This window comes from Phocoena sinus, chromosome 3 (genome assembly GCF_008692025.1).
Source record: "Phocoena sinus isolate mPhoSin1 chromosome 3, mPhoSin1.pri, whole genome shotgun sequence".
NCBI lineage: Eukaryota > Metazoa > Chordata > Mammalia > Artiodactyla > Phocoenidae > Phocoena > Phocoena sinus.
Window position 1 is genome coordinate 16,202,137 of NC_045765.1, and position 25,538 is coordinate 16,227,674.

The window sequence follows — 25,538 nt, forward strand, 5'->3', positions numbered from 1 at the left end:
TCTTCGTTGAGGTGTGCAGGCTTCTCACTGCAGTGGCTTCTCTTGTTGTGGAGCACGGGCTGTAGGTGCGCGGGCCTCAGTAGTTGTGGCTCGCAGGCTCTAGAGCGCAGGCTCAGTAGTTGTGGCACACGGGCTTAGTTGCTCTGCGGCATGTGGGATCTTCCCAGACCAGGGATCGAACCCGTGTCCCCTGCATTGGCAGGCGTATTCTTAACAACTGCACCACCAGGGAAGTCCCCTCACATTATATCTTGATTATATTCATGATTTATTTTCCTACTTCTTGATTTTTTTTCAAAATCTATATTTCTAAAATGCTAGTTTTAGTGTTTTCTGATGTTTGGCTATAGATTTCTGCTTTTATCTTTTTTAGTTTCCTTTGTGTGCCTACTCTCAGCTCATGTTTTCCATTTTCCAAATTAGATGTTTGAATATTTAAAACTCTTTGATATTGATAGGTCTAAGTTTTTAAGATGACGACCTTCCCTTTGCCCTGGCTTTGGTCACACCCTGGATTCTATATCCAGACACCAGGGTTTGTATGGCTATCCTTTCTAGAGATGCTGCAGTTTGGTTTATTCTTCTCCTCTCACCCTTCTGCCTGTCATTCTGATAAGGCAGGGTGATGAACATACTCTGTGTGCATGAGGGAGCCTGCACTCTGGATAGAAAGATGAACATAAGACTTCTGGGACACTTGCTTTGTAAATATTTAATATCTTACCAAATCTCAGGTGCCCAGAGCACTCAACCAATGTGCTCTGCTCTCCCATGTACCCCTGCCCTTCTGTGATGAGACCAGCCTCTGCCTTCCTGGGTGTGGCCCTGGTCAGCCTCCTCTTGGACCTCACATGTGGGCCTGGCTGATTGCTCACACCTTGCTCAGGTGTGTGAAGACTTTGGCTGGAGCTGGGTAGGAACAGAGGCATGCAGCCATGAAGAAGCTGGATGAGGGCTGTGTCCTTACAACATTGACAGGACAGCCAGTGAAGTCACAAGGACATTGATGGCAGCCCCCGGAGTGGAGGAGAGGGTAGGGAGTGGCTGAAGAGGTAAGGGTGTGTTTTCTATGTGATAACGAATCCATTCTGAGAAAAAGGAGACTCGGGTATAAACTGCAGGATACATAGGGTATGTACAACCATGCCCCCAGCTCACTACTCCAATTTGAATCCAGGTGCGGTTGAATTCACAGACAAGTGGGCCCCCAGAGTCACCCTGGAAAAAAGAGGAGTTTCTTGTGAACTGGGAGTTTGGGGCCTCCTGCATGAGGGTGGCCCAATGCCAACACTGTGGGATGGGGCCAGGATCCTGCCACTCATGCAGCCCCACCTTGTTAGTGGGGAGGCCCTGCTGCAGGCAAGCAGTGTTCACTGCATTGTCCTGCAAGTAGAGGGTGGGTGCTATGGAGTGACAGTCAGCAGGCATGGCCCCTGGGCAGACGTGGAGCCCTGGGCTGCTCTGGCCAGCACTGGGGTCCACAGGGCCTGACTGAGGCCTGTGCTCCATTTGCACATAAGCTACCCTGTGGCTTCCCACTCAACCCATGGCTGCATGGAGATGTACTTCTGATCCCCACAGGAGCCAGGTGGTCTGGGACCACCTACCCAACTGGCAGAAGTGCCCTGGGCTTAAAGCAGATGGAAGATCTGAAATCCCTGGGCTTAGCCTCCCACCCCCAAAGTGGGTTGTACCTCACAAGCAGTCTTCATGTTCCTGAGGTCCCCGGCACACAGCATGTCCGGCAGAATGTAGGACGTATGTCCATAGAGCAGCTGGCATAGGGGCAGTGGGACCAGAGGCAGCTGCACCTCCTGCAGCTTGTCTGAAGTGTCTCCTGTCAGAAAGGAGTGCAGGCCCAGTGAATGGTCTTCTCACACCTGTTCCACAGGGCACACCAAGCCCCAAGGCCTAGTGGGCTCACACTGGAGTTCCTTCTCTTACTCCCACCCTCCACATGGCTCCTTTCTCTGCAATGGGGACTCAGGCTTTGGTCAATAAAGTTTAAACATATGTCACATGACACTTTCTAGGAGAGATGTAAGAGCCAGGACTTGGTTCAGCCCATTACATTCCCATTGCCGTGGCTCAAGTGCAAACAGCTCCATCAGCTGAGTCCCTGGGTGAGAGTGAGTGGATGACACAGTGTGTGCAAGAAAGTAGCCTCCAATTTTTGTGGGTTGTCACTCCATGTGTCCTTGTCTATGCCAATGGATATAGTAATTGCTCCCAGAAAACTTGCACTTTCCTGACCAATGTGCAAGTGGGCCTGCTCTGCCTGGAAAGGAGCTGTTCTCACAGGTTAAAGACTCAAACGATTGGGTATCAAGTGGGGGCATGTATTTGGGGATGGCATAGCCTGCGGTAGGTGGGGAATCAGTTTTAGAGCTAACGAATGTGTACCTCGAAGGAAGAAAATGGGAAGCAGAATATCAGCAGTGTTTGCGGTTGCTGCTGTGTTGGCAAGTTAATATCAGGAGAGGAGCCATGGAAGAATTAGATGATTGCAAATAGGAATGCAGAGCAATAGAATGAGTCAAAAAACTCAGGGTGGGGGATGATGGAGAAGCAACACAGTGAAATGCAGTTAGGAAATACTTTTAACTACTAAGCCAGCTAAAAATCTACCTGAGGCCTTTCACTGTGCCCACAGTGGGGTGACTGGGAGTGAACTTCCCTCTACCTTAAGCTAGCAGTAAACATGTCTACCCAGCAGGAAATTATTTCCCATTGGACCTGAGTCAGGGCAGGGCTGTGGCCCCTGAGCAAAGAGAACAGATGAGGCAAGGTCTACAAGGGCCCCATCATCCTGCCTGGGGCACACTCCAGGCTGTGGCATGAGGAGGAGCACAGGCAGCTGGAATCCGCAAAGGCAGATGCCAGAAGGAGGGTGCTCCAGAGAGAAGGACCCTAGAGGGAACACAGGGGGCCTCAGTGCCCCAAGTCTGCCGTTGGACCCCGAGCCATGTGTGCAGAATGTACAATTCCACAGGAAGGGCAGAATGGCCAGGTTAGACTTCACAGTTCCCAGAGTCAAGACTGGAGAGCCTTGTGGAGCAACCAAGACATTGAGTGAAAACAGTGTAGATGCAGGGTAAAATATCCCTTACACAGATGCCAAGGCCCACATGGAACCAGGTGGACAGAGGGCCAGAATGATGAGCTCTGCACAATTCTTAGCACAGCACAAAGGAAGAGGTGTATCACAGAAGTGGAAGCAAGAAGTCAGCTAGCTGTAATTTCAATGAGTTCTTCAATTGTGGGCTAGTGTGCCAGTTCAGAATGATGAGAAATCAGACAAGAGGAGGATTGCACTCACTGGTAGGTCTTTCCCTTAGGTCTCCACTAGCAGCTCATGAAATATACTCGGGGCACAGCAGGGGTCCACAGAGAGGGCACCTCAGTGCAGGTGTTCAGAAAATGACCACTACCACTGGGGACCTGTAAGAATACAGCTTGCTTCCCTACTCACATGTGGAGCAAAAGCCTTCTACTGGTTGTGTGTGTGTGTGGGGCCACCACATACTCCTGCCCTCAGAACCTGGTACAGGTGGACTATTCTGGAGGAAGAGTAGAAACAAGCCCTACATCCCTGGAAAATCTGAGGTGCCAAGAGCCCACATCAGTAACATGAGAGGTCTGCTAACATGAGGGCAGGGTCTAGATTCTCTCAGAGCCATCACAGATACAAAGCAGAGCTTAGCTGCCCCAAAGGTAGAGTAGTGGTGCACAGAGGTCCATTTCCAAATCTAAGACCTACAGCTCTGCCTGAGGCTGAGGCTGGATCAGGGGATCAAGTTTCCTCCTTCTCAATAGCAGCCTAGTAATGAGTACCAAGAACAGTAATTTTCTTCTGGAGGTCAGGCAAAATGTGCTGTGGATGTACAGAGATGTGAAGTGAAGGGTGAAGCAGGAACAGAGAAACACCCCAGGTCTCACACAGAGCACAACATTGCAGCAGCCCACCATGGAGGGACCTGAAGACTCTGGTGCTCTGAAGTCAGTAAGAGCAACAACAGAAGCCACAACCCAGCTCAAGTTCTCACTAGCCTGAATCAGCCCTGCCCCACCCTACTAATGGTTTGGCAGAAGAAGAGGAATGCCTATTTTGGGGTACAGAATATTTAGTCTTAAATATTTTTCTATAATGTCTAACATTCAACCAAAAATTAAAAGATACACATATATACACACACACATGCACAGACACAAAGGTATGGGGAAGGCAGGAATAAAACACTGGATCCACTGTCAAGAGATAAAACATTGAACACAGTCAGGCCCAGAGATGACCAAAATGTTGAAAGTATATTTAAGGAACATTAAAATAACTATGATTAATATGTTGAAGAAATTATTAAGAAGTAAACAACAAGCATGAAAAAAATGAAGAATTTAAGCAGAGATATGGAAACTACAAAAAAAAAGACCAACTGGAAATGCCAGAAATACACATTATCAGAGATTAAAAAATTACTTCAATGGGTGTATCAGCAGACTGGACACAAATAAGGAAAAAAAATCAATGAATGTGAAAATAGGTTAATAGCTATTACCCATGCTGAAGCACAAAAGGAAAAGAGTGGGGAATAAAGCAAAACAGAGCACTTAAGAGCTGTGGGACAATAGCAGCGTAACATATGTGGAATTATTCCCAGAAGAAGAGAGTACAGAGGATAAGAAATATGTGGAGATATAATGGCCAAGAAATTTCCAAAATTAAAGACTATAATAACCAGAGATTCAAGAAGTTCAGAGAGCCCCAGGCCAGAATAAAACAAGCAAACACATACACTTAGAAACATCATAGTCAATGGAATTCCCTGGTGGTCCAGTGGTTGGGACTCTGCCCTTCCACTGCAGGGGGCATGGATTCAATCCTTGGTCAGGGAAATAAGGATCCTGCAGGCCGCATGGCTGAAAGAAAGAAAGAAAGAAGGAATCATAGTCAAATGGCTGTGAAACAAAGTCAAGGAAAAGCCTGAAGACAGAGAGGGTGGGGAAATATTTCATACAGAATATCACGAATAAGAGTTACAAGTTTATCATCAAAAACTATGCAAGCCAGAATAAAATGAAGCAGCCTCTTGCAAAGCAAACTAAAACCAGAAAACCGTCTACCCAGAATTCTGTATCTAGAATTATCTTTCAAAACTGAAGGTAAAATAAAGACTTCTTCAGACAAAGAGATCTGTAACTCTTATTCATTGCTGACAGTGTAAAATTGTACATACATTTTGGAAAATCCTTTGTAGTTTCTCAGAACTGCATAAATAAGTAAACACATTGTCATGTATGCACCCAAGAGCAATGAAAGCACATATGTAGAGAGTGTTGTGAGAGAATGTTCCTAAGAGTTTTATTCACAATAGCCCCAAACTGAAGCAACCCAAATGTCAGTCAACAGAAGAACAGACAAATGAATTTTGGTATTTATGTGATTAAATATTCCTCAACAATAAACAAAAAGGAACTAATGATACATGCAAAACGTGAATAAATCCTACAGAGTATATGGAGCAAAAGAGTACTGTAATTACATTTATATAAAGTCCAAAAATATAAAACTCATTAATGGGGACAGAAATGAGAACAATACTTACCTTAGAAGAAAGAGTTTGGCTGCAGAGCAGTAAGAGAACTTTTAGAGATGATGAAAATGTTAAATGTATTGATTTGAGAGTTTCATGAATGTTTATAAGAAAAAGAAACAATCCTAAAAGCTAAAAAAAAAGACGAGAGAAGCTCACTGAAGAACATTCAAAGAAGAGTTGAGTGAGTGGGAAACGGTGTGGCCTTGTGAGCTGAGTGTCAGAGAGTTCTTTTTGTTGGTAATTTTCAGAGGTTTGCTGGTGTGGAATAGGAGAAGAGGGGAATAAAGAAGAAATATGTATTGTATTGAAGTCAGAACCCACGTAATGTTATCTAAGTGACCTAAATAAAGATGGGGCTACTTTCTAGTTATTTTTGGTTTGTTGGCCTTGACTGAGAAACTGCAAAACTGCATTAGGTGGCCCTAGGGTTACTTGGACCACTTTTTTTTTTTTTTTTTTTTTTTTGCGGTACGTGGGCCTCTCACTGTTGTGGCCTCTCCCGTTGCGGAGCACAGGCTTCAGACGCACAGGCCCAGCAGCCATGGCTCATGGGCCCAGCCGCTCCACAGCATGTGGGATCTTCCTGGACCGGGGCACGAACCCGTGACCCCTGCATCGGCAGGCAGACTCTCAACCACTGCGCCACCAGGGAAGCCCTTGGACCACTTTTGATTTGTGCATCCTAGAGCATGTTCTTGCGTTCTAGATGGTTCTCTCACTGAGTTCTGCTGAGGGAAGGCCATAACGCTGTGGTTGTATCTTGAATGAAGGGTAAGTCAGGCCCAGGGTCTCATACAGGATGAGAAGATATATAAAGGCAGCTTCCAGCTAGAAGAGAATGGAACCTGCTATTCTTTTATTTAGGTCCAAGCTTCCCAATCTGTGGCCTTAGTTCCTGAGGGGTAGTGGATTCTATGCCCTGGAATCCATGTATATACCATGATTGTTTGTGAGAGATTTGTGGAGAGGATCCTGGGAGATGGCCAAGCAGGAAACATGGAATCTATCTCCCACCAGGACAACTCACTGGCAGAATTTGTCTGATATAAGTGTTTTGGAACTCTAGAATCTGTTGAAGGCTTGGAGGGTAAATTGCAGTCAACTTTAGTCAATTTCAGCTCTTAGCACAGTAACAGCTACAAACCCCCACCCCTGGGACAGGCGGCTGTACACATATTCCTGGAGAGCTTGCACACAGCATGTGAGAGCCAAGGTGAGCAAAGAAGACCCTGTCCTCTGTATATTGGGGATCTGTGCTTTGATTGCTGTTCTGATCACAGAGGTACACACAAAGAGGGAGGCAGCCATTGTTGTTGCATCTCTCCCAATTGTCACAAGCACCTCCAGCTCCAGATGAAGTGACTTCTAGGGAAGTTATGGGGCCGTGGCCCTTTTCTCCCTTCATTTTTCTTTTTTTGGGATCCAGACATTAAAGACTAGGACATTCAAAAGCAACTGAATATATGGGGAAAATTAGAAAGTAACTATGCATGCCCAGGTAAAGGTTCAGAAAAAAACATAAGATCTCAACCTCAAACTGGTCCTCTGCACAGAGACAGCCTACAACAATCACTAACACACACAAATTTTTTTAAACCCAGAAAACCCTGGGTAAGGGGGAGGATCTGATTTCCATAGCTACCACATTGTTAGATTAAAATGTCCAGTGTTCGACAAAAAACCACAAGACATACAGAGAAACAGGAAATGGCTCAATCAAAGGAAAAATATAATTAACAGAATCTGTCCCTAAGAAAGACATAAAGGCAGATATATTAGATAAACTTTAAAACATGGTCTTAAGGATGCTCAAAGAACTAAAAGATGTGGAGAAAGTCAAGAAAATAATGTGTGAGCAAAGTGGAACTATCAACCAAGATAGAAAATCTAAAAACAAAACAAAAAGGAGGGGCTCCCCTGGTGGCGCAGTGGTTGAGAGACCGCCTGCCAATGCAGGGGACATGGGTTCGTGCCCCGGTCCGGGAGGATCCCACATGCCGCGGAGCAGCTGGGCCCATGAGCCATGGCCACTGAGCCTGCACGTCCGGAGCCTGTGCTCCACAACGGGAGAGGCCACAACAGTGAGAGGCCCATGTGCCGCAAAAAAAACCAACAACAAAACAAAACAAAAAGGAACTCCAAAGCTGAAGAGCACAATGACTGAAATGAAAACTTCACTAGATGGATTCAAAGGCAGCTCTGAGCAGGCAGAAGAAAGAAGCGGTGAACTTGAAGACAGGACAATGGAAATTATTGAGGTTGAGGAACAGAAATAAAAAAGATGGAAGAAAAGCAAACAGAACCTAAGGGACCTGTGGGACACCATCAAGAAGCCAACATACACATTATGGGTGTCCCAGGAGAAGAGAGAGATAAAGGGGCAGAAAGAATATTTTAAGAAATAATAGCTGAAAATTTTGCAAATTTAATGAAAGACATAAATATAAAAATCCAAGGGGCTCAACAAACTCCAAGAAAGATGAATTCAAAAGGATCCACACTGAAACACATTATAATCAAACTTTCAAAAGCCAAAGCCAGAGGGCGAATTCTGAAAGCAGTAAAAGAGAAGAGAATCATCACATACAAGGGATCCTCAATAAGATTATCAGTATATTTCTCATCAGAAACTTTGGAGACCAGAAGACAATGGACAGATATAGTTAAAGTGATAAAAGAGAAAAACTGTCAAACCAAGAATTTTAATCTGGCAAAAGTGTCTCTCCAAAGGGGGGAGGAACCAAGCTATTCTTAGAAATTCCTAGATAAACAAATGTAGAGTGGGTTTGTGACCACTAGACTTGCCATGCAAGAAATGCTCAGGGGAGTACTGCAGGTAAAAAAAAAAAAGGACACTAGACAGTAACTTAAAGGCATATAAAAAAATGAAGATCTCAATAAAAATAAATACATTGTTAGTGATAAGAGCCAATATTATTGTAACAATGTTTTGTACCTGCACTTTTTGTTTTCTACATGATTTAAAAGACCAATGCATTTAAAAGAATTGTTAGTTTATGTTTGGGAGCACAAAATGTATAAGATGTAATTTTGTGACATCAACAACCAGATTGGCTGTGGATGGAACTCTAAAGGAGCAGAGTTTTTGTATATTATTGAAGTTAAGCTGTTGTAAATTCAAATTAGAAAGTTAAAGGTAATCCTCAAGATAATCACAAAGAAAATAGCTATAAAATATACACAAAAGGAAAGAAATTTAAACATTTTACTACAAAAAATCAACTAAATACAAAAAAATAGTCATGCAGGAAATTAGAGACAAAAAAGCTATGGGGCATATAGAAAACTAGTATCACAATGACAGAAGTAAGTCCCTCCTTATCAATAATTATTTTAAATCTAAATAGACTTAAACTCTCCAATCAAAAGGCAGAGATTTTCAGAATGGATTAAAAACACGTGACCTAACTATATGATGACTACAAGAGTCACTTGAGATCCAAAGGCACAAACAAGTTGAAAGTGAAAAAATGGAAAAAGATAGTTCATGCAAATAGTAACCAAAAAAGAGCAGGAGTGGTTATTCTAATATCAGACAAAAAAATAGATTTTTAAATCAAAAAACTTTATAAGAGACAAAGAAGGATATTACATATTAATAAAAGACTCAAAACAGCAAGAAGACATAACAATTATAAATATTTACATCAAAATATATGAAGCAAAAACTGACAAAATTCAAGGGAGAAATAGAAAGTTCTACAATAATATTTGCAGACTTCTATACCTCTCTCACAATAATGGATAGGACAATCAGACATAAGATAAACAAGGAAACAGAGGACTTAACACAGTAAACCAACTAGATATAATAGACACATACAAAACATTCCACCCAACAACAGCATAAACATTTTCCTCAAGTACACGTGGGACATTTTCCAGGAGAGACCATATTCTAGGCCACAAATTAAATCTCAATAGATTTAAAAATATTGATAGGATGAAAATTTCATGACATTGGATTTGGCCGTGATTTCTTGGATACGACACCAAAGGCACGTGTAACAGAAGAAAAAATAGACAAACTGGACTTCATGAAGATTTTAAAATTTTGTACATGAAAGACACTATCCACAGTTGCCTTTTTAAGGCAACCTATGGTCTAGGAATAAATATTTGCAAATCATACATCTTATAAGGTATTAGCATCCAAAATATATAGAAAACTCCAAAAACTCAACAACAAAAATACCCAAACAACCTGATTCCAAAATGGGCAAAGAACTCAAATAGACATTTCTCTGAAGAAGACATATGAATGGCCAATTAACACATGAAAAGATGCTCAACATGCACATCAAAACTGCAATGAGATACCACTCCACACCCATAAGGATGGCTACATGCACATCAAAACTGCAATGAGATACCACTCCACACCCATAAGGATGGCTACCATCAAAACACAGAAAACAACAAGGGTTGGCAAGGATGTGGAGAAATTGGAACACTTGTGCACTCTTGGTGGGAATATAAAACGGTACAGCTACAATGAGAAACAGAATGGAGGTTGCTCAAAAAATTAAAAATATGATTACCATTTGACCCAGTACTTCTATTTCTGGGTATATACCTAAAGAATTGAAAGCAGGGGCTAAAATAGCTATTTGTACATCCATTTTCATACCACCATTATTCACAATAGCTAAAACATAGAAGCAACCCAAGTGTCCACTGACTGATGAATGGATTACCAAAATGTGGTGTATGCACACTATGGAATATTATTCAGCCTTCAAAAGGAAGGAATTTTACAGGCCTAATAGACATTTCTCCAAAGAAGACATACAGATGGCTAACAGGCACATGAAAAGATGCTCAACATTGCTAATCATTAGAGAAATGCAAATCAAAACTACTGGTGTATCACCTCACACCAGTCAGAATAGCCATTATTAAAAAGACTACAAATAATAAATGCTAGAAAGGTGTGGAGAAAAAGAAACACTCCTATACTGTTGGTGGCTTCAGCCACTATGGAGAACAGTATGGAGGTTCCTTAAAAAACTAAAAATACAGCTACCATATGATCCTGCAATCCCACTCCTGGGCATATAGCCAGAGTAATTCGAAAAGATACATGCATCCCAATGTCCATAGCAGCACTATTTACAATAGCCAAGACATGGAAGCAACCTAAATGTCCATTGACACATGAATAGATAAAGAAGATGTGGTATATATACACAGTAGAATATTAGTCATCCATAAAAAGAATGAAATAATGCCATTTGCAGCAACATGGATGGATCTAGAGATTATCATATTAAGTGAAGTAAGTCAAAGACAAATATCATATGATATCACTTATATGTGGAATCTAAAAAAATGATACAAATGAACTTATTTATAAAACAGAAACAGACTCACAGACATGGAAAACAAACTTATGATTACCAAAGGGGATAGTGGGGGTGGGGGCAGACAAACTGAGATATATATACTACTATATATAAAATAGATAAACAAGGACCTACTTGTATAGCACAGGGAACTATATTCAATATCTTATAATAACCTGTTATGGAAAAATATCTGAGAATATATATATATATATATATATATAGTTTAATGGGTATACAGTTTCAGATTTACAAGATGACAAGAATCCTGGGGATGGATGGTGGTGATGGATGCACACCAATGTGAATGTATTTAACACCACTGAACTGAACACTTAAAAATAGTTAATGTGGTAAATTTTATATTTTGTGTATTTTAACACAGTAAAAAAAAAAAAAAGATTTGTGCTAAGAAGTTCCCTCAACTGAGAAGACCCAAGAGTGTCAGGATCATAAAGCAGATACAAGTTACAGTGTACTAATTTCCCTATTTGAGAGATGTTTACATAGGTATGCATTATATTATTACAAACAAACATAAAGAAGATCACGTATGAACCAATGAATAATATTTTTTGAACCATGAATTAGGATGACTCCCATTCTCTGCCCCTGATGGCCAAAGAAAGCAAGATAGACAGATACCAGACATATGAAATGACACTGGATGTCTGATAAGGGAGAGAGGACTGGGATGAATTTGGGAAAGGTCTCCTAGAATGAGAATACCGTGGACAATTCATATGATCTGGGCCTACAGAGATCATGGGTGTGCATCCCCCCATTCCCCTGCAGAGGTTGGGGTGCAGACATTTGTAAGATAAACCTGGGGGACGAGAAATATTGCTAGGAGATGAGTGGTCCTGGTTTCAGAGTAAACTGAATTTGAGCGTTGGGTCAATCATTTCCTGAATGAGGTTAAAAACGAGACTACTGAAAGGTATGTTGGAAGATTACTGAAGGTTTAAAGCAACAATAATGTAAATATAGTGTGCAGAAGTAAAATATAGAACAATAGCATAAGGAATTGAAGGGGGAAATGGAGTTATACTATGTTAAGTGTTTATCTGTTAAGCAGTAAACTATAAACTGAGGGGAGATAAATTTCATTAATGAATCCAATTCGCCACACTTTCCTACATATATGCCCTTTGCCATATGTCTTTGCAGTCACTCCTGTTGAGATGTGTAATGTATTTTCTCAGTCCTTAGGTCTGAATTTTGCCACATGACATGCTTTGTCAATGGGATTTGAGCAGCACTGTTGCAAGCGAAGGCTTCAAAACGTGTTGTGTTTCTCCCATAATTCAAAAGAGTCATGTACCACAACGTTCATTGCAGCACTATTTACAATAGTCAGGACATGGAAGCAACCTAAGTGTCCATCAACAGATGAATGGATAAAGAAGATGTGGCACATATATACAATGGAATATTACTCAGCCATAAAAAGAAACGAAATTGAGTTATTTGTAGTGAGGTGGATGGACCTAGAGTCTGTCATACAGAGTGAAGTAAGTCAGAAAGAGAAAAACAAATACTGTATGCTAACACATATATATGGAATCTAAAAAAAAAAAAAAGATTCTGAAGAACCTAGGGGCAGGACAGGAATAAAGATGCAGATGTAGAGAATGAACTTGAGGACACTGGGAAGGGGAAGGGGAAGCTGGGGCAAAGTGTGAGAGTAGCATTGACATATATACACTACCAAATGTAAAATAGATAGCTAGTGGGAAGCAGCTGCATAGCACAGGGAGATCAGCTCGGTGCTTTGTGACCACCTAGACAGGTGAGGTAAGGAGGATGGGAGGGAGATGCAAAAGGGAGGGGATATGGGGATATATGTGTACGTATAGCTGATTCACTTTGTTATACAGCAGAAACTAACACGACATTCTAAAGCAATTATACTCCAAAAAGATGTTTTTAAAAAGGTGTTGTGTTTCTCCACCACTGCCTGTGTACACTTTCTGGCCAGCCTGCTGGACAGTGAAAGATGCATGAATCAGAGTCTAGCACTCCAGCTCAGTCTGTCACAGGCCAGCCCATAGAGAGACAACCATTAGATACACAGGCAAGCTCAGCCATAATCAGCAGGACCACACAGCTCAAGACCTGTTCAGGTAAAAGTGTTGCCAGTCTGGGCTAAAAGGTAGTGTGATGTTCAAAATGTCAAAAAGGCTCTGGGCCCCAGGAGAGGCTGGGAAATTTGCTCAATGTGATATTTTTCAAGGCCCTTTTAAGAAGTAGCTAAGGAGCAGGATATCTCAGAGAACAGTGCCAAGAGCCATGGAAAACAATGAGTCATTCAAAATCTTAGGAGGTTTATTGTAGAAATTGGGGAACTAATTCTAAAATTCATATGGAAACGCAAAGGACCCAGAATGCTCATGATAATCTTGAAGAAGAGAAACAACTGTGGAGGATGTGTTAAGACCAGACTCATCATAAAGTTATGGTAAACACAGCACTGTTGTACTGGAGAGATCCATGTGGCAGAATAGTAAGCCTGGAAGTAGACCCCCACACATACGGTCACAAGATGTTTGACAAAGGTGCCAATACAGGTCAGTGGGAAAAGGTGATATTCTTTACAAATGGTGCTAGAGCAAGTGAATATCAATATAGAAAAAAGTGAACCTTTTTTTTCTTCACATCACATGCAAAAAATTAGTTTTAGATGGATCTTATAACTAAAGGTAAAAATTAAACTCATAATGCTTCTAGGATAAATGGAGAAATTATCTTCATGAGCTTACAATAAGCAAATCTTCATAAGCAGGATACAAAAGACCCTACGTATGAAAGAAAAAAAACAAGCCATAGTCTAGCAGAGAATATTTACATACCTATCAAAGTACGTGTATCTAGAATATATAAAAAATTCTACAAATCATAAAACCTCAAGAAGCTATCATGACACAGTGATTGGCATAGCTAAAGTGAAAAAGACTGATACTATCAAGTGTTGGCAATGATGTGGAGCAACTAGCACTCTCATACATTGGTGATGGGAATATAAAAAGTCACAACCAGTTTATAAAACTGTTTGGCAGTTTCTAATAGAGTTAAATTTACCCCACTCTATAGCCAACACATTCTATATTACCAAGTATATCCCCAAGATAAGCAAGTACGTATGTTCACAAAAGGACTTATACAATAATATTTGTTGTAGATTTTTTCATATGACCTAAAAACTGGGGACAACTCAGATGTCTATCTAAAGGCATATGGATAAAATAACTTTTGCCAAGTTCATACAATGGAAGATTAAATGACAGAAAAACAAGACAACTACTGATATGAACAACAATGTGGATGAATCTCACAAACAGCAGGATGAAGGAAAGAGAAAAAAGAATACATGCTATGTGATTTCTTAAACATGAGGTTTAAGACAAAGCATATCTGGGCTTCCCTGGTGGCGCAGTGGTTGAGAGTCTGCCTGCCAATGCAGGGGACACAGGTTCATGCCCCGGTCCAGGAGGATCCCCCATGCCGCACAGCGGCTGGGCCCGTGAGCCATGGCCGCTGAGCCTGCGCGTCTTCCACAACGGGAGAGGCCACAACAGTGAGAGGCCCACGTACCAAAAAAAAAAAAAAAAAGACAAAGCATATCTAAGAATCCACTGCCAAATCCAAGGTCATGAAGATTTACTCCTATGTCTTCTTCTAAGATGTTTTTTGTTGTTTTTTTTTTCGGTACGCGGGCCTCTCACTGCTGTGGCCTCTCCCGTTGCGGAGCACAGGCTCCGGATGTGCAGGCTCAGCGGCCATGGCTCACGGGCCCAGCCACTCCGCGGTATGTGGGATCCTCCCGGACTGGGGCACGAACCCGTGTCCCCTGCATTGGCAGGCAGACTCTCAACCACTGTGCCACCAGGGAAGCCCCTAAGAGTTTTATATTAACTCTTAATTTTAGGTTGTTGACCCATTTAAAATTTTGTGTATGGTGTGAGATGGGGGTCCAACTTCATTCTTCGGAATGTGGGTATTCAGTTGTCCCACCATCATTTGTTGAACAAACTATTCTTTCCCCATTTAATGGAGTGGCACCCTTGTCAAAAGTCAATTGGCTATAGATGTATGCATTTATTTCTGGGCTTTCAATACTATTCCACTGATCTATATATCTATTCTTATGCCAGTACCACATTGTTTTGATTATTGTAGCTTTGTAGAAAATTTTGAAATCAGGAAGTGTGAGTCTTTCAACTTTGATCTTTTTCAAGACTGTTTTGGCTATGCAGGCTCCCTTCCAATTCCATAGGATTTTGAGGATCAGTTTTTCCATTTCTGCAAAATGTCAGAATTTTGATAGAGACTGCACTGAGTATGTAGATCACTTTGGGGAGTGCTGACATCTTAACAGTATTAAGTTTTCCAATTCAGGAACGTGACTTGTCTTTACATTTATTTAGGTCTTGTAAAATTTCTTTTAGCAATGTTTTGTAGCTTTCAGTATACCAGTCTTTCACTTCCTTGGATAAATTTATTTATAGGTAATTTTCCTTCTGGATGATATGGAACTGTTTTCTTAATTTCCTTTTTCAATTGTTCATTAATGTATATAGAAACTGATTTTTTGTGTGTGTGTTGATCTTGTGCCCTGCAAATTTGTTGAATTTGTTTATTGTCTGTCATCTGCAAAGAGAGATAGTTTTACTTCTTCATTTCCTATTTGGATGCCTTTCATTTCTTTTTATTGCCTAATGTATCTGTCTAGAGTCTGGTACAATATAGAACACCAGTGGTGAAAATGAGCATCCCGTCTTGTTCCTGATATTAGGGGTAAGTTCTCAGTCTTTCTTCACTGAGTATAATGTTAGCTGTGAGTTTTTCATAAATGCCTTTAATCATCTTGAAGAAGTACCTTCCTATCCCTAGTTTTATGAGTGTTTCTTTAAACTATGAAAGGATGTTGGATCCTGTCAAATACTTTTTATCCATCATTTGAGATTATCATATGGTTTTTTTCCACTTTTTAATGTGGTATATTACATTGATCAATTATTGTGTGTTGAACCTCCTTTGTATTCCAGGAATAAATCCTACTTTGTTGTAGTGTATAATCTTTCTAATATACTGTTGGATTCAGTTTGCTGGTACTGGTTGATGATTTTTGCATATATATTCATGAGGGATAGTGGTCTGTGATTTTCTTTTCTTGTGGCATCTTTGTCTGGCTTTGGTGTCTGCGTAATGTTAGCCCCATAGAATGAGCTCCTCTCCTATTTTTTGGAGAATCTGAAAATAATTGGTGTTAATTTTTCTTAAAATGTTTGGTAGTATTTACCAGTGAGGTCATCTGGTCCTGGACTATTCTTTGTTGAGAGGTTTTTGAATATTGATTCAATCTTTTTACTTGTTATAAATCTATCCAGAAATTTTATTTTTTCTTGATTCAGTTTTGATAATTTGACTGTTTATAGTAATTTTCCCATTTCATGTTAATTATCTAATTTGTTGACATAGAATTCATTGTAGTATTATCTTATAATCCTTTTTATTTCTGTAAGGTCAGTCATGATGTTCCCCGTTTCATTCCTGATTTTAGCTATTTGTACTTTATCTTGTTTTTTTATTTTTGTGGTCAGTCTAGCTAAAGTTTTGTTAATTTTTTCAATCTATTCAAATAACTAACTTTTATTTCATTCACTCTAGTTTTTTCTATTCTCTATTTCATTTTTTTCTGCTCTAATCTTCATTATTTCCTTCCTCTTGCTAGCTTTGGGTTTAGCTTGTTCTTTTTACAGTTCCTTAAGTCATAAAATGAAGCTATTTATTTGGGATCTGACTTCTTGTATAGCTATAAATTTCCCTCTGAGCATTGATTTCACTGCATTCTATACGTTTTGGTAATGTGTTTTTGTTTTTATTCATCTCAAAATATTTTCTAATTTAATATGTGATTTCTCCTTTAATCCTTGTTTGTTTAAGAGTTGTAACATGTTCTTTGGAAATAAGGAAAGTAAACCTAATTGAAAGAAGTATAATGCTAGGAATAAAGAAATTAGATTAACATGTGCATAAAGCCAGATAAGCATGTGCTGTATAAAACAGCAGTAAAAGAGAATAACCTTGATTGTATAAAAAAGATGGAATGAAAATACTGGAGAACAGTAACATACAAAATGGAAGTAACATATGAAATAATAAAACATATATATGTTCATATATATAAATATATGAAACAGGGTATTTTTTCCTTTGGATAACATGTATAACTGAACATACTGAGTATATATGTTCATAACTCATGTATGTTCAGGTATGCATGTTAAAAATTTAAGAAGAGCTACAAGAAGATTAAAAATTGTAAATTTAACTTGCAGAACAGTAGACAGTAAAATAGTAATATAGAAAATCAGGGACTTCCCTGGTGGCACAGTGGTTAAGAATCCACCTGCCAATGAAGGGGACATGGGTTTGAGCCCTGGTCCAGGAAGATCCCACATGCCATGTGGCAACTAAGCCCATGTGCCACAACTACTGAACCTCCATTTTAGAGCCTGCAAGCCACAACTATTGAGCCTGTGTGCCACAACTACTGAAGCCCACATGCCTAGAGCCCATGCTCCACAACAAGAGAAGCCACTGTCATGAGAAGCCCGTGCACCACAACGAAGAGTAGCCTCCACTCTCAGCAACTAGAGAAAGCCTACATGCAGCAACAGACCCAACACACCCCAAACTAAAATAAATTAATTAATAAAAAAAGGAAATCAGTCTATTGGAAAGGGAGAATGACAGGGAAAATATTTAAAAGAAAGCAGCAAACAGACAGTACAAAATAATAATTTAGAAATAAGTCTACACATGAGATTTCTGGCTAGGATGGAGTGAAGAGGTCAGCAAACCCTTTCTCCAATAAACAAGTATAAAACTGAACAAAATTATTTTAAAAAATTTCAGGGCTCCATAGGTCAAACAAAAGCAAAGGAAACTTGAGAGGTGCTTATTCATGAACAACTGGTAGAACTTTGGGTAACAATGGCAAAAGTCTGACCTAGTTGTCTGGGGCTTCACAAGTCTTGACACTCCTCTATCTCTGCTCTGTCACTGTGGTAGTTTTACCTTGGTAGGGCTGGCTGGGAAAGTAGTTTTTCTGCCAGAGGGAGAGAACTTGATTTGGAGGGGACAGCTAAAAAAACACAACACTTTGTACTGTCATTATAGTATTTAGATTTGTAGGAAATGAGTAAGGAAGACCTAAAGCAGTATTGGTCTGAGACTGTCATTCTGGGTGGGGTGAACAGTGTCTCTGGTGGAAATTTATGGGGACTCTGGAAATAAGAGGGCAATAGAAAGGCTAGATAAATCTCCACTGATCCCTGGGATGACTGTGTAACTATATGTATAAACATGGAGGCACAAGTGGGCTCAGGGAAAAGTAAAAGCTGAGGCAGACTCGAGTCACACAGACTCTAAATGTGTTCACCAGCCTCCACACAAAACCCACTGTCAAAGGTGGAAGCCTTAGAAGTTTGAGATGTCCAAATCATTGGCTAACCAATGAGATATTAAGACACAGTGGTGACACTTAGGAAGCCAGAATAAAAATAATAAATAGAAGAATTAAGAATAAAAAAATGAGCACAGACCTCAGCAACTACAAACTACAAGAGAGATTCTGCAAACTAAGTCCAGGCAAATTACTCAAAACAAAGCAAAAGAAATCAAAACCTTCAGGGAAAATCAGAATCCAAAGTTCTTACAATGTTTTATGTATGTCCAATTTTCAACAATAAAAATTCTATGCAAAAAATAAAGTATGACCCATATTCAGGAAAAAACAAGTCAATATAAAGAAGCTCTGTGTGGCCCCAGGTGTTGATTTTAGTTGATAAATATTTCAAAACAGTTGTTATAAGTATGTTTAAAGAATTTTTTAAACTACATTAAAAAAGTTAAATGAAAATATCATGATAATGAGTCAACACATAGGGAATCTTAGCAGAAATACAAAAACTATTAAAAAAAAGAATAAAATGAAAATTCTAAAGTTGAAAAGTTCAGTAACCAATATTAATAATTCAGTAGGTTGGATCAACAGAAGATATGAGATAGCAGAAAAAATAATCAGTGAAATTGAAGCTAATTTAGTAGAAGTTATCTAATTTTAAAAATAGAGCACAGACTTCCCTGGTGGCACAGTGGTTAAGAATTTGCCTGCAAATGCAGGGGAAATGGGTTTAAGCCCTGGTCTGTGAAGATCCCACATGCTGTGGAGCAACTAAGCCCATGTGTCACAACTACTGAGCCTGCACTCTAGAGCCCATGAGCCATGACTACTGAAGCCCATGTGCCCAGAGCCTGTGCTCCACAACAAAGACAAGCCACTGCAATGAGAAGCCCATGCACTGCAATGAAGAGTAGCCCCTGCTCACTGCAACTAGAGAAAGCCCAAGAGCAGCAATGAAGACCCATGCAGCCAAAAATAAATTAATTCATTTTTAAAAAAGAATAGAGCAAAAAAAGTGAAGAAAAGTGAACAGGCCCTAGAGACCTGTGGATGCCATGAAGCACATCAACACACATGTAACAAGACTGCCAGAAAGAGGGGAAAGGAGAGAGGTGAGAAGAGGAGAGGAAAGAGAGAGAAAGGGAGGTGGGGAGGAGGGAGAGAGAGAAGTGCAAAAAAAATTGAAGAAAATGTGGCCCAAAACATCCTGAATTTGATGAAAAAGAATCTTCACACCTGAGAATCTCACTGAACCTCAGGAAAGATAAACACAAAGAGATACACATCTAGACACAATATGATTAAACTCCTGAAAACCAAAGACAAAAGAAAATCCTGAGATCAATAAGAGAAAAGCAACCAATTACATGGTGATAAACAGTATGGTTAATAGCTGACTTCTCACCAGAAACAATGAAAGCCAGAGGCAGTAGAACAACAGGCTCAAAAGTGTTGAAAGAAAAAACCCTTCAAGGAAGAATTCTGTATCCAACAGAACTATCCTTCAGACATGAAGGTGAAATCAAAATATTCCAAGATAAATAATATATAAATATATGTATCTATTATAGATTTTATTTGTGGTTAACATGTGGTTAGCATTGTATAATGCTTCTATATATACACATGATTATTTTACATTGCTGATCTTTTATTTTCAAATGCATTTTAACAACACTGCATTTTTACTCCCCTTTCTTCAAGATTACTGTTTTTGACATCATATTTTACTTCTTTTTGTTTTGTGTATTACTTAACTACTTATTGTGGATATAGATGGTTTTGTTACTTTCATCTTTTAACCTTCTTACTAGTTTTGTATGTGGTTGATTTACTATCTTTACTGTATAAATATACAGTAAAAAATATACAGTGCCTTTACTGATGAGTTTCTTCCTTTCATAATTTTCATGTTCTAGTTGTGGCTCTTTTTCACTTAGAGAAGTCCCTTTAACATTTCTTGTAAAGCTGGTTTGGTGGTGCTGAACTCTTAAGTTTTCTTGTCTGTAAAACTTTGGATCTCTCCATCAAATCTGAATGAAAGTCTTGCCAGGTAGATTATTCTTAGTTGTATGTTTTTCCCTTTCACTCTTTAAATATACCATGCCATTCACTTCTAGCCTGCAGAGTTTCTGCTGAAAAGTCAGCTGATAGCCTTATGGGAGTTCCCTGTATGTAACTTGTTGCTTTTCCCTTGCTGCTTTTAATATTCTTTCTTTATCTTTAATTTTCGCCATTTTAATTACAATGTGTCTTGGTGTGGTTGATCCTGTTTGGGACTCTGTGCTTCCTGGACCTGATGTCTGTTTCCTTTCCCCAGTTAGGAAAGTTTTTAGCTATTATGTCTTCACATATGTTCTCTGCCTCTTTCTCTCTCTCTTCTCATTCTGGGACTCCTATCATGCAATTGTTAGTATGCTTGATGTTGTCCCAGAGGTCTCTTAAACCGTCCTCATTTCTCTCTATTTTTTCTTTTTTCTGTTCTGTTTAGCTTCATTGATTTCCACTACTCTGTCTTCCAGCTTGCTGATCCGTTCCTCTGTATCATCTAATCTATTGTTGATTCCTTCTAGTGTATTTTTCATTTCAGTCATTGTATTCTTCATCTCTATTTGGTTCTTCTTTATATTTTCAAATTCTTTGTTAAAACATCTAACTGCTCACTCTGTTCATCCATTCTTCTCCTGAGTTCTTTGGTCATCTTTATGATCACTACCTTGAACTCTATCAGGTAGATTACCTATCTCCACTTCACTTAGTTCTTCTTCTGGGGTTTCATCTTGTTCCTTTATTTGGAATATGTTCCCCTGTCACCTCATTTTGACTAATTTGCTGTGTTAATATCTATGTATCTGGTATGTTGGTTGCACTTTCCCACCTTGGATACATAGCCTTTTGTAGGAGACATTCTGCATCCCAGCTGTGTAATCCCCTCTGGTCACCAGAGCTATATGCTCTAGTGATCCCCCCTATATGGGCTGCGTGGGTCCTCCTACTGGGGCAAGCTGAGTTCTGAGGATTGTCTGGTAGGCATGGCTGACCCCCAGTCAGATTGGTTGCCAGGCCCTGCTTTGTGTGGAGGCTGCCAGTTGATTGTTGGTGCCAGGTCATTAGGTGGCTGCCTGAGTAACATTGTGGGGTCCTGGTGCTAGTGCTGGCTCACTCGTGGAAAGAGTCAAGGTTCTGGTGTGGGTGGTTGTGGGGTCAAGATTCTTGGATCCAGTGTTGGCCTACTGGTAAGTGGGGCTGGATCCCAGGGTGGTTGGCTGAGGAGTCCGAGATATCTTAGAGCTGGTGTTGGTCTGCTGGTGAGTTGGCTGCTTCCTACAAGATAGGGTGAAAGGCTGTGGTGTTTCTGGGGTGAAAGGCTGTGGTGTTTCTGGGGCTGGTATACGTCTGGTGGTGCATGGGGCCAGGGGCCAGGAGATCTGGATCTGGTGTCTGCCCACTGGTGGGCAGAGCCAGGTCCTGGGGTTTCTCGTTGCAGATCCTAGGGGCCCCAAATCTTGTGTATTGCTCTGCTGGTGGGCAGTGCTCAGGCCCAGCTTGTCTCAGGGCTGGTGCCAGCTTGATGGTAGATGAGCTGGATCCTGCCATAGCAGGCTGTGTATCTGCAGTTGTCCTGGGCCTGTTGTCCACCCACAGGTGGGTGAGGCTGGTCCTGAGGCCAGAGCCAGCTCACTGATGGGTAGGGCCAAGCCCCAGGGGTTTCTGGGGCTTGTGCCTCCCCACTGGTGGATGGAGCTATGTCCTGGTGTCTCTGGCTGCAGGGCCTTGTGTGCCCTGGGTCTACTGCCTGCACAGTGACATGTGGCACCAGGTCCTGAGCCATCTGGTAGACAGGGCCATGTCCAGTAGTGGCTGTTGTCTCAGGAAGTCTTAAGGTAACCTGTCTATTGGTGGATGGGCCTGTATCCAGCCCAGCTAGTTGCTAGAGTTGAGGAGTCCCAGTACTGGTGACTATAGGCTGGTGGGCAAGGACAGGGCTGAGTTCTGAGGCTGATAAGCTAGATGGAGGATTCCAAAATAGCGCTTGTCAACACAAATGTCCATGTGGTAGAAAGAGCTCCCCAAAATAGCACCACCAGTGTCTGTGTCCCCAGGGTGAACTCCAGTTGCCTCCTGCCTCTCTGGGAGACCCTCCAAGATCAGTAGGTGGGTCTGACCTAGGCCCCTTTCAAATCACTGCTTCTGCTCTGGGTCCTGGAGCATGTAAGATTTTGCATGTGCCTTTTAAGAGTATTTCTCACAGCTTTCTGGGTCTCCCAAAATTAAGCCCTGTTGGCCTCCAAAACCAAATATTCCTGGTGCATGACTCCAGGACTGGGGAGCCCAATGTGGGGCTCAGACCCTTTACTCCTTGGAGAGAAGCTCCATATTTGTAATTATTCTCCTGTTTATGGGTCAGCCACCCATGGGTATAGGTCTTGACTATACTATGACTTTGCCCCTCTTATCCATCTCTTTGTGGTTCCTTCTTTATATCTTTAGTTGTAGAAAACCTTTTCTGGTGGATTCCAGTCTTTCTCATCAATAGTTGTTGTATCAGTAGTTGTAATTTTGATGCTCCAGTGAGAAGAGGTGAGCTCAGGGTCTTCCTATTCCACCATCTTGGCTATATCTCCCTAACTCTGGTCTCTGTCTTTTGATTTGCGAGTGTAACCCATTTACATTTAAAGTAATTACTGACGAGGAGGAACTTGCTTCTGTCATTTTGCTACTTATTTTCTACATGCCCTATAGCTTTTTCCCCCCTCATTTTCTTGTATTCCTGTCTTCTTTGCATTTAGTTGATTTTTTGTAGTGAAATGTTTAAATTCCTTCTTAATTTCCTTTTGTGGTTACCATTAGGACTACATTTAACATTTAAAGTTTTAACATTCTAATCTGAATTTATATCCACTTAACTGCAATAATGTTTTTATACTTAAGTAAACCAGATATGAAACTTTCTTAAACTGGTATAAGATATCAACCTGAAATCTCCAAACCAAGCCACAGACTTAACAGTAAACCATTAGAAGCATTTCCATTAAAATAAAAAACAAGAAACCTAGCAACATTTCTACTAGAGGTTCTAACCATTGCAATAAGAAAAATAAATAAAAGATAAAGTATAGGAAAGGAAGTGATGAAACAATATTTATTTGAAGAAAATATATTTAAAAATCTAGAACAATTAAATAATCAACTGACAAAATATTATAAATGAGTACTATATGGTGGCTGGAAACAAGATCAATGCACAGAAATCAACAGCTGTGTCTGATTAGCAAAGGCAATTAAAAATAATCTTTTAAATAACCATAAAAATTCTAAATTATGCAGATTTAAACCTAGAAAGAAAGTACAAGGCTTTTATGGATAATTAGAAAAACTAAAATGTTTTTTCATAGGTTAAAAATAGATTATCTCTAAATTGAATTTAAAATCTTAAGAAAAACTATGTTTGGAAATTTGTGTTCTCAGTATACTAAATATCCATTCCACACTCAAAGTAGATGTAACTACTTCTCTGTAAACAATAAAGCCAGCCAGGAGTAAAACAAAATTCTACATTGACAGAGAAACAGATAGCGATTGATGGATAGGGATTCCAGTCCTCAGATACTTGCAACCCCTTAATGGACAGAACATGTTCTCTCCTATAATGTCATAGAGCCATCATCCCTTCCTCAAACTCCAATAATGGGATCGACCCTGCACTTTGTTTTCTTACCTTGTTGGGAGATGGACCCCCATCCTGTAGCCCAGCAAGAAAGGTTTGAAAGAGTCACATCTGGGGGTGCAATACAGATGGGAAGCACAGAGTCAGAAAACACAATGCGAGTTTTCAGCTGCACCAGAGCGATGTCGCCTCCAATAGGATGGTACATTTCATATGTGGGGTGTATGATCACCTTATTCACCTCAAACCATTGGGTGTGATTGCCTGCGACCCTGAGGTCCACAAGGCCCACATACATATCAAATGCTGCAGTGACCTTGTTCCTGTAGGGACAGAGGACAAAGGCATAGTGGTTTGAGCACCTTGAACCTGGGAAGAGGAGCTTCCATGAGATCACAGACTCAGGGAGTCCTGGAGCATGGCAGCCTGGGTATCCAAGCTCTCAGCCAGGATGTGGAAAGCAAGCCCTTCCAGCACATTAGGGACCTGACTGTCTGGCAGAATTGCTCCCAACAAAGTCCTGACCTGAGCCCATGGAGGATTCAGGGACCCACCAAGACCTGCTGGACAGCCCAGGATGGTGAGCTTGTCAGATGTACAATGAGCTGCCAATGAAGATAACTCTTTCATCACCTCTCGTCCTGTGATTTGTCCTCTCTTCTCTCCTCTCATCTAAGATGTGGCTCCTCTCCTCACCTCTCATCCTATTATGTGGTTCCACACCTTTCTGGAAGAGCTGAGGTCCCTAAAGGAGCCCTCAGCCCTGTGCAAGAAACTGTAGTGGATGGAGCTGTGTGCTGGGTCCCACTCTCTCCCCTGCCTCCAAGAAGTCCCAGTCCTATGTGACCCACGTGGTTGGTCTTGCAGCCCTAGACCTCCATGGGACTGGTATCCAGCACTGCCCACTCACCTGCCAAAGCAGTGGGCGGCTGACAGGATCCAGTATTCATCAATGATGGACCCACCACAGATGTGGAAGCCTGCATAGTGCACACTGACCTGCCACGGCCACTTTTTCTCGAGGGTATCCACGCCTCCCATGATCCTCCCCTGCATATGACGCTGGCCACAAGCTGAGGAAAGAAGTACCAAGTATGCGAGTAGCAGTGGAACCAGGGCAGGGCTGGCCACAGGCAAAGCCGAGGAGGGTGAGTGGGAGGAGGGAAAAGGGGGAGGGCCGCGGAAGACTGGGTCTCCACCCTTGGGGGGAGGAAGGCCGGGATTCACCGCAGGGACCACGGCCAACCCGGGCCTGGAGGGGTCCTACCCACATCACGGCTAAAGGCGACCCCTTCACTGGCAGGGTGCCTGTGGGCCGTGGCTGCAGCCTGGGTGTGAGGCAGGAGAAACAGGAGCAGGAGGAGGCTCGGGGTCCTGGACTCTCCAGGCCCAGTGCGAGGGCCGGTCAGCGCGGCGGCCATGAGGTGGGAGTGCCTCAT

At 41.2% G+C, this 25,538-nt stretch overlaps 1 protein-coding gene across 1 annotated transcript; it reads right to left on the reverse strand.

The window, feature by feature from the left end:
- Positions 1–963: 963 nt before the first annotated feature.
- PRSS38 (serine protease 38) lies at positions 964–25,538 on the reverse strand. Its single transcript, XM_032626485.1, has 5 exons — positions 25,367–25,538; positions 25,010–25,172; positions 24,151–24,422; positions 1,695–1,837; positions 964–1,218 (listed from the first exon to the last, which is right to left on the reverse strand). The coding sequence occupies exons 1-5, from the start codon at positions 25,536–25,538 to the stop codon at positions 964–966; spliced, it is 1,005 nt and encodes a 334-aa protein (XP_032482376.1).

Excerpts from the sequence above, each read along its gene's own strand:
- PRSS38 (XM_032626485.1), bottom strand. The coding sequence starts at position 25,538 with ATGAGGCACTCCCACCTCATGGCCGCCGCGCTGACCGGCCCTCGCACT. Across the intron at positions 1,838-24,150 it reads GGGGTCCATCTCCCAACAAG|GAGACACTTCAGACAAGCTG; the intron begins GTAAGAAAACAA and ends CCTTTCTGACAG. Across the intron at positions 1,219-1,694 it reads ACATGAAGACTGCTTGTGAG|GGTGACTCTGGGGGCCCACT; the intron begins GTACAACCCACT and ends TCTTTTTTCCAG.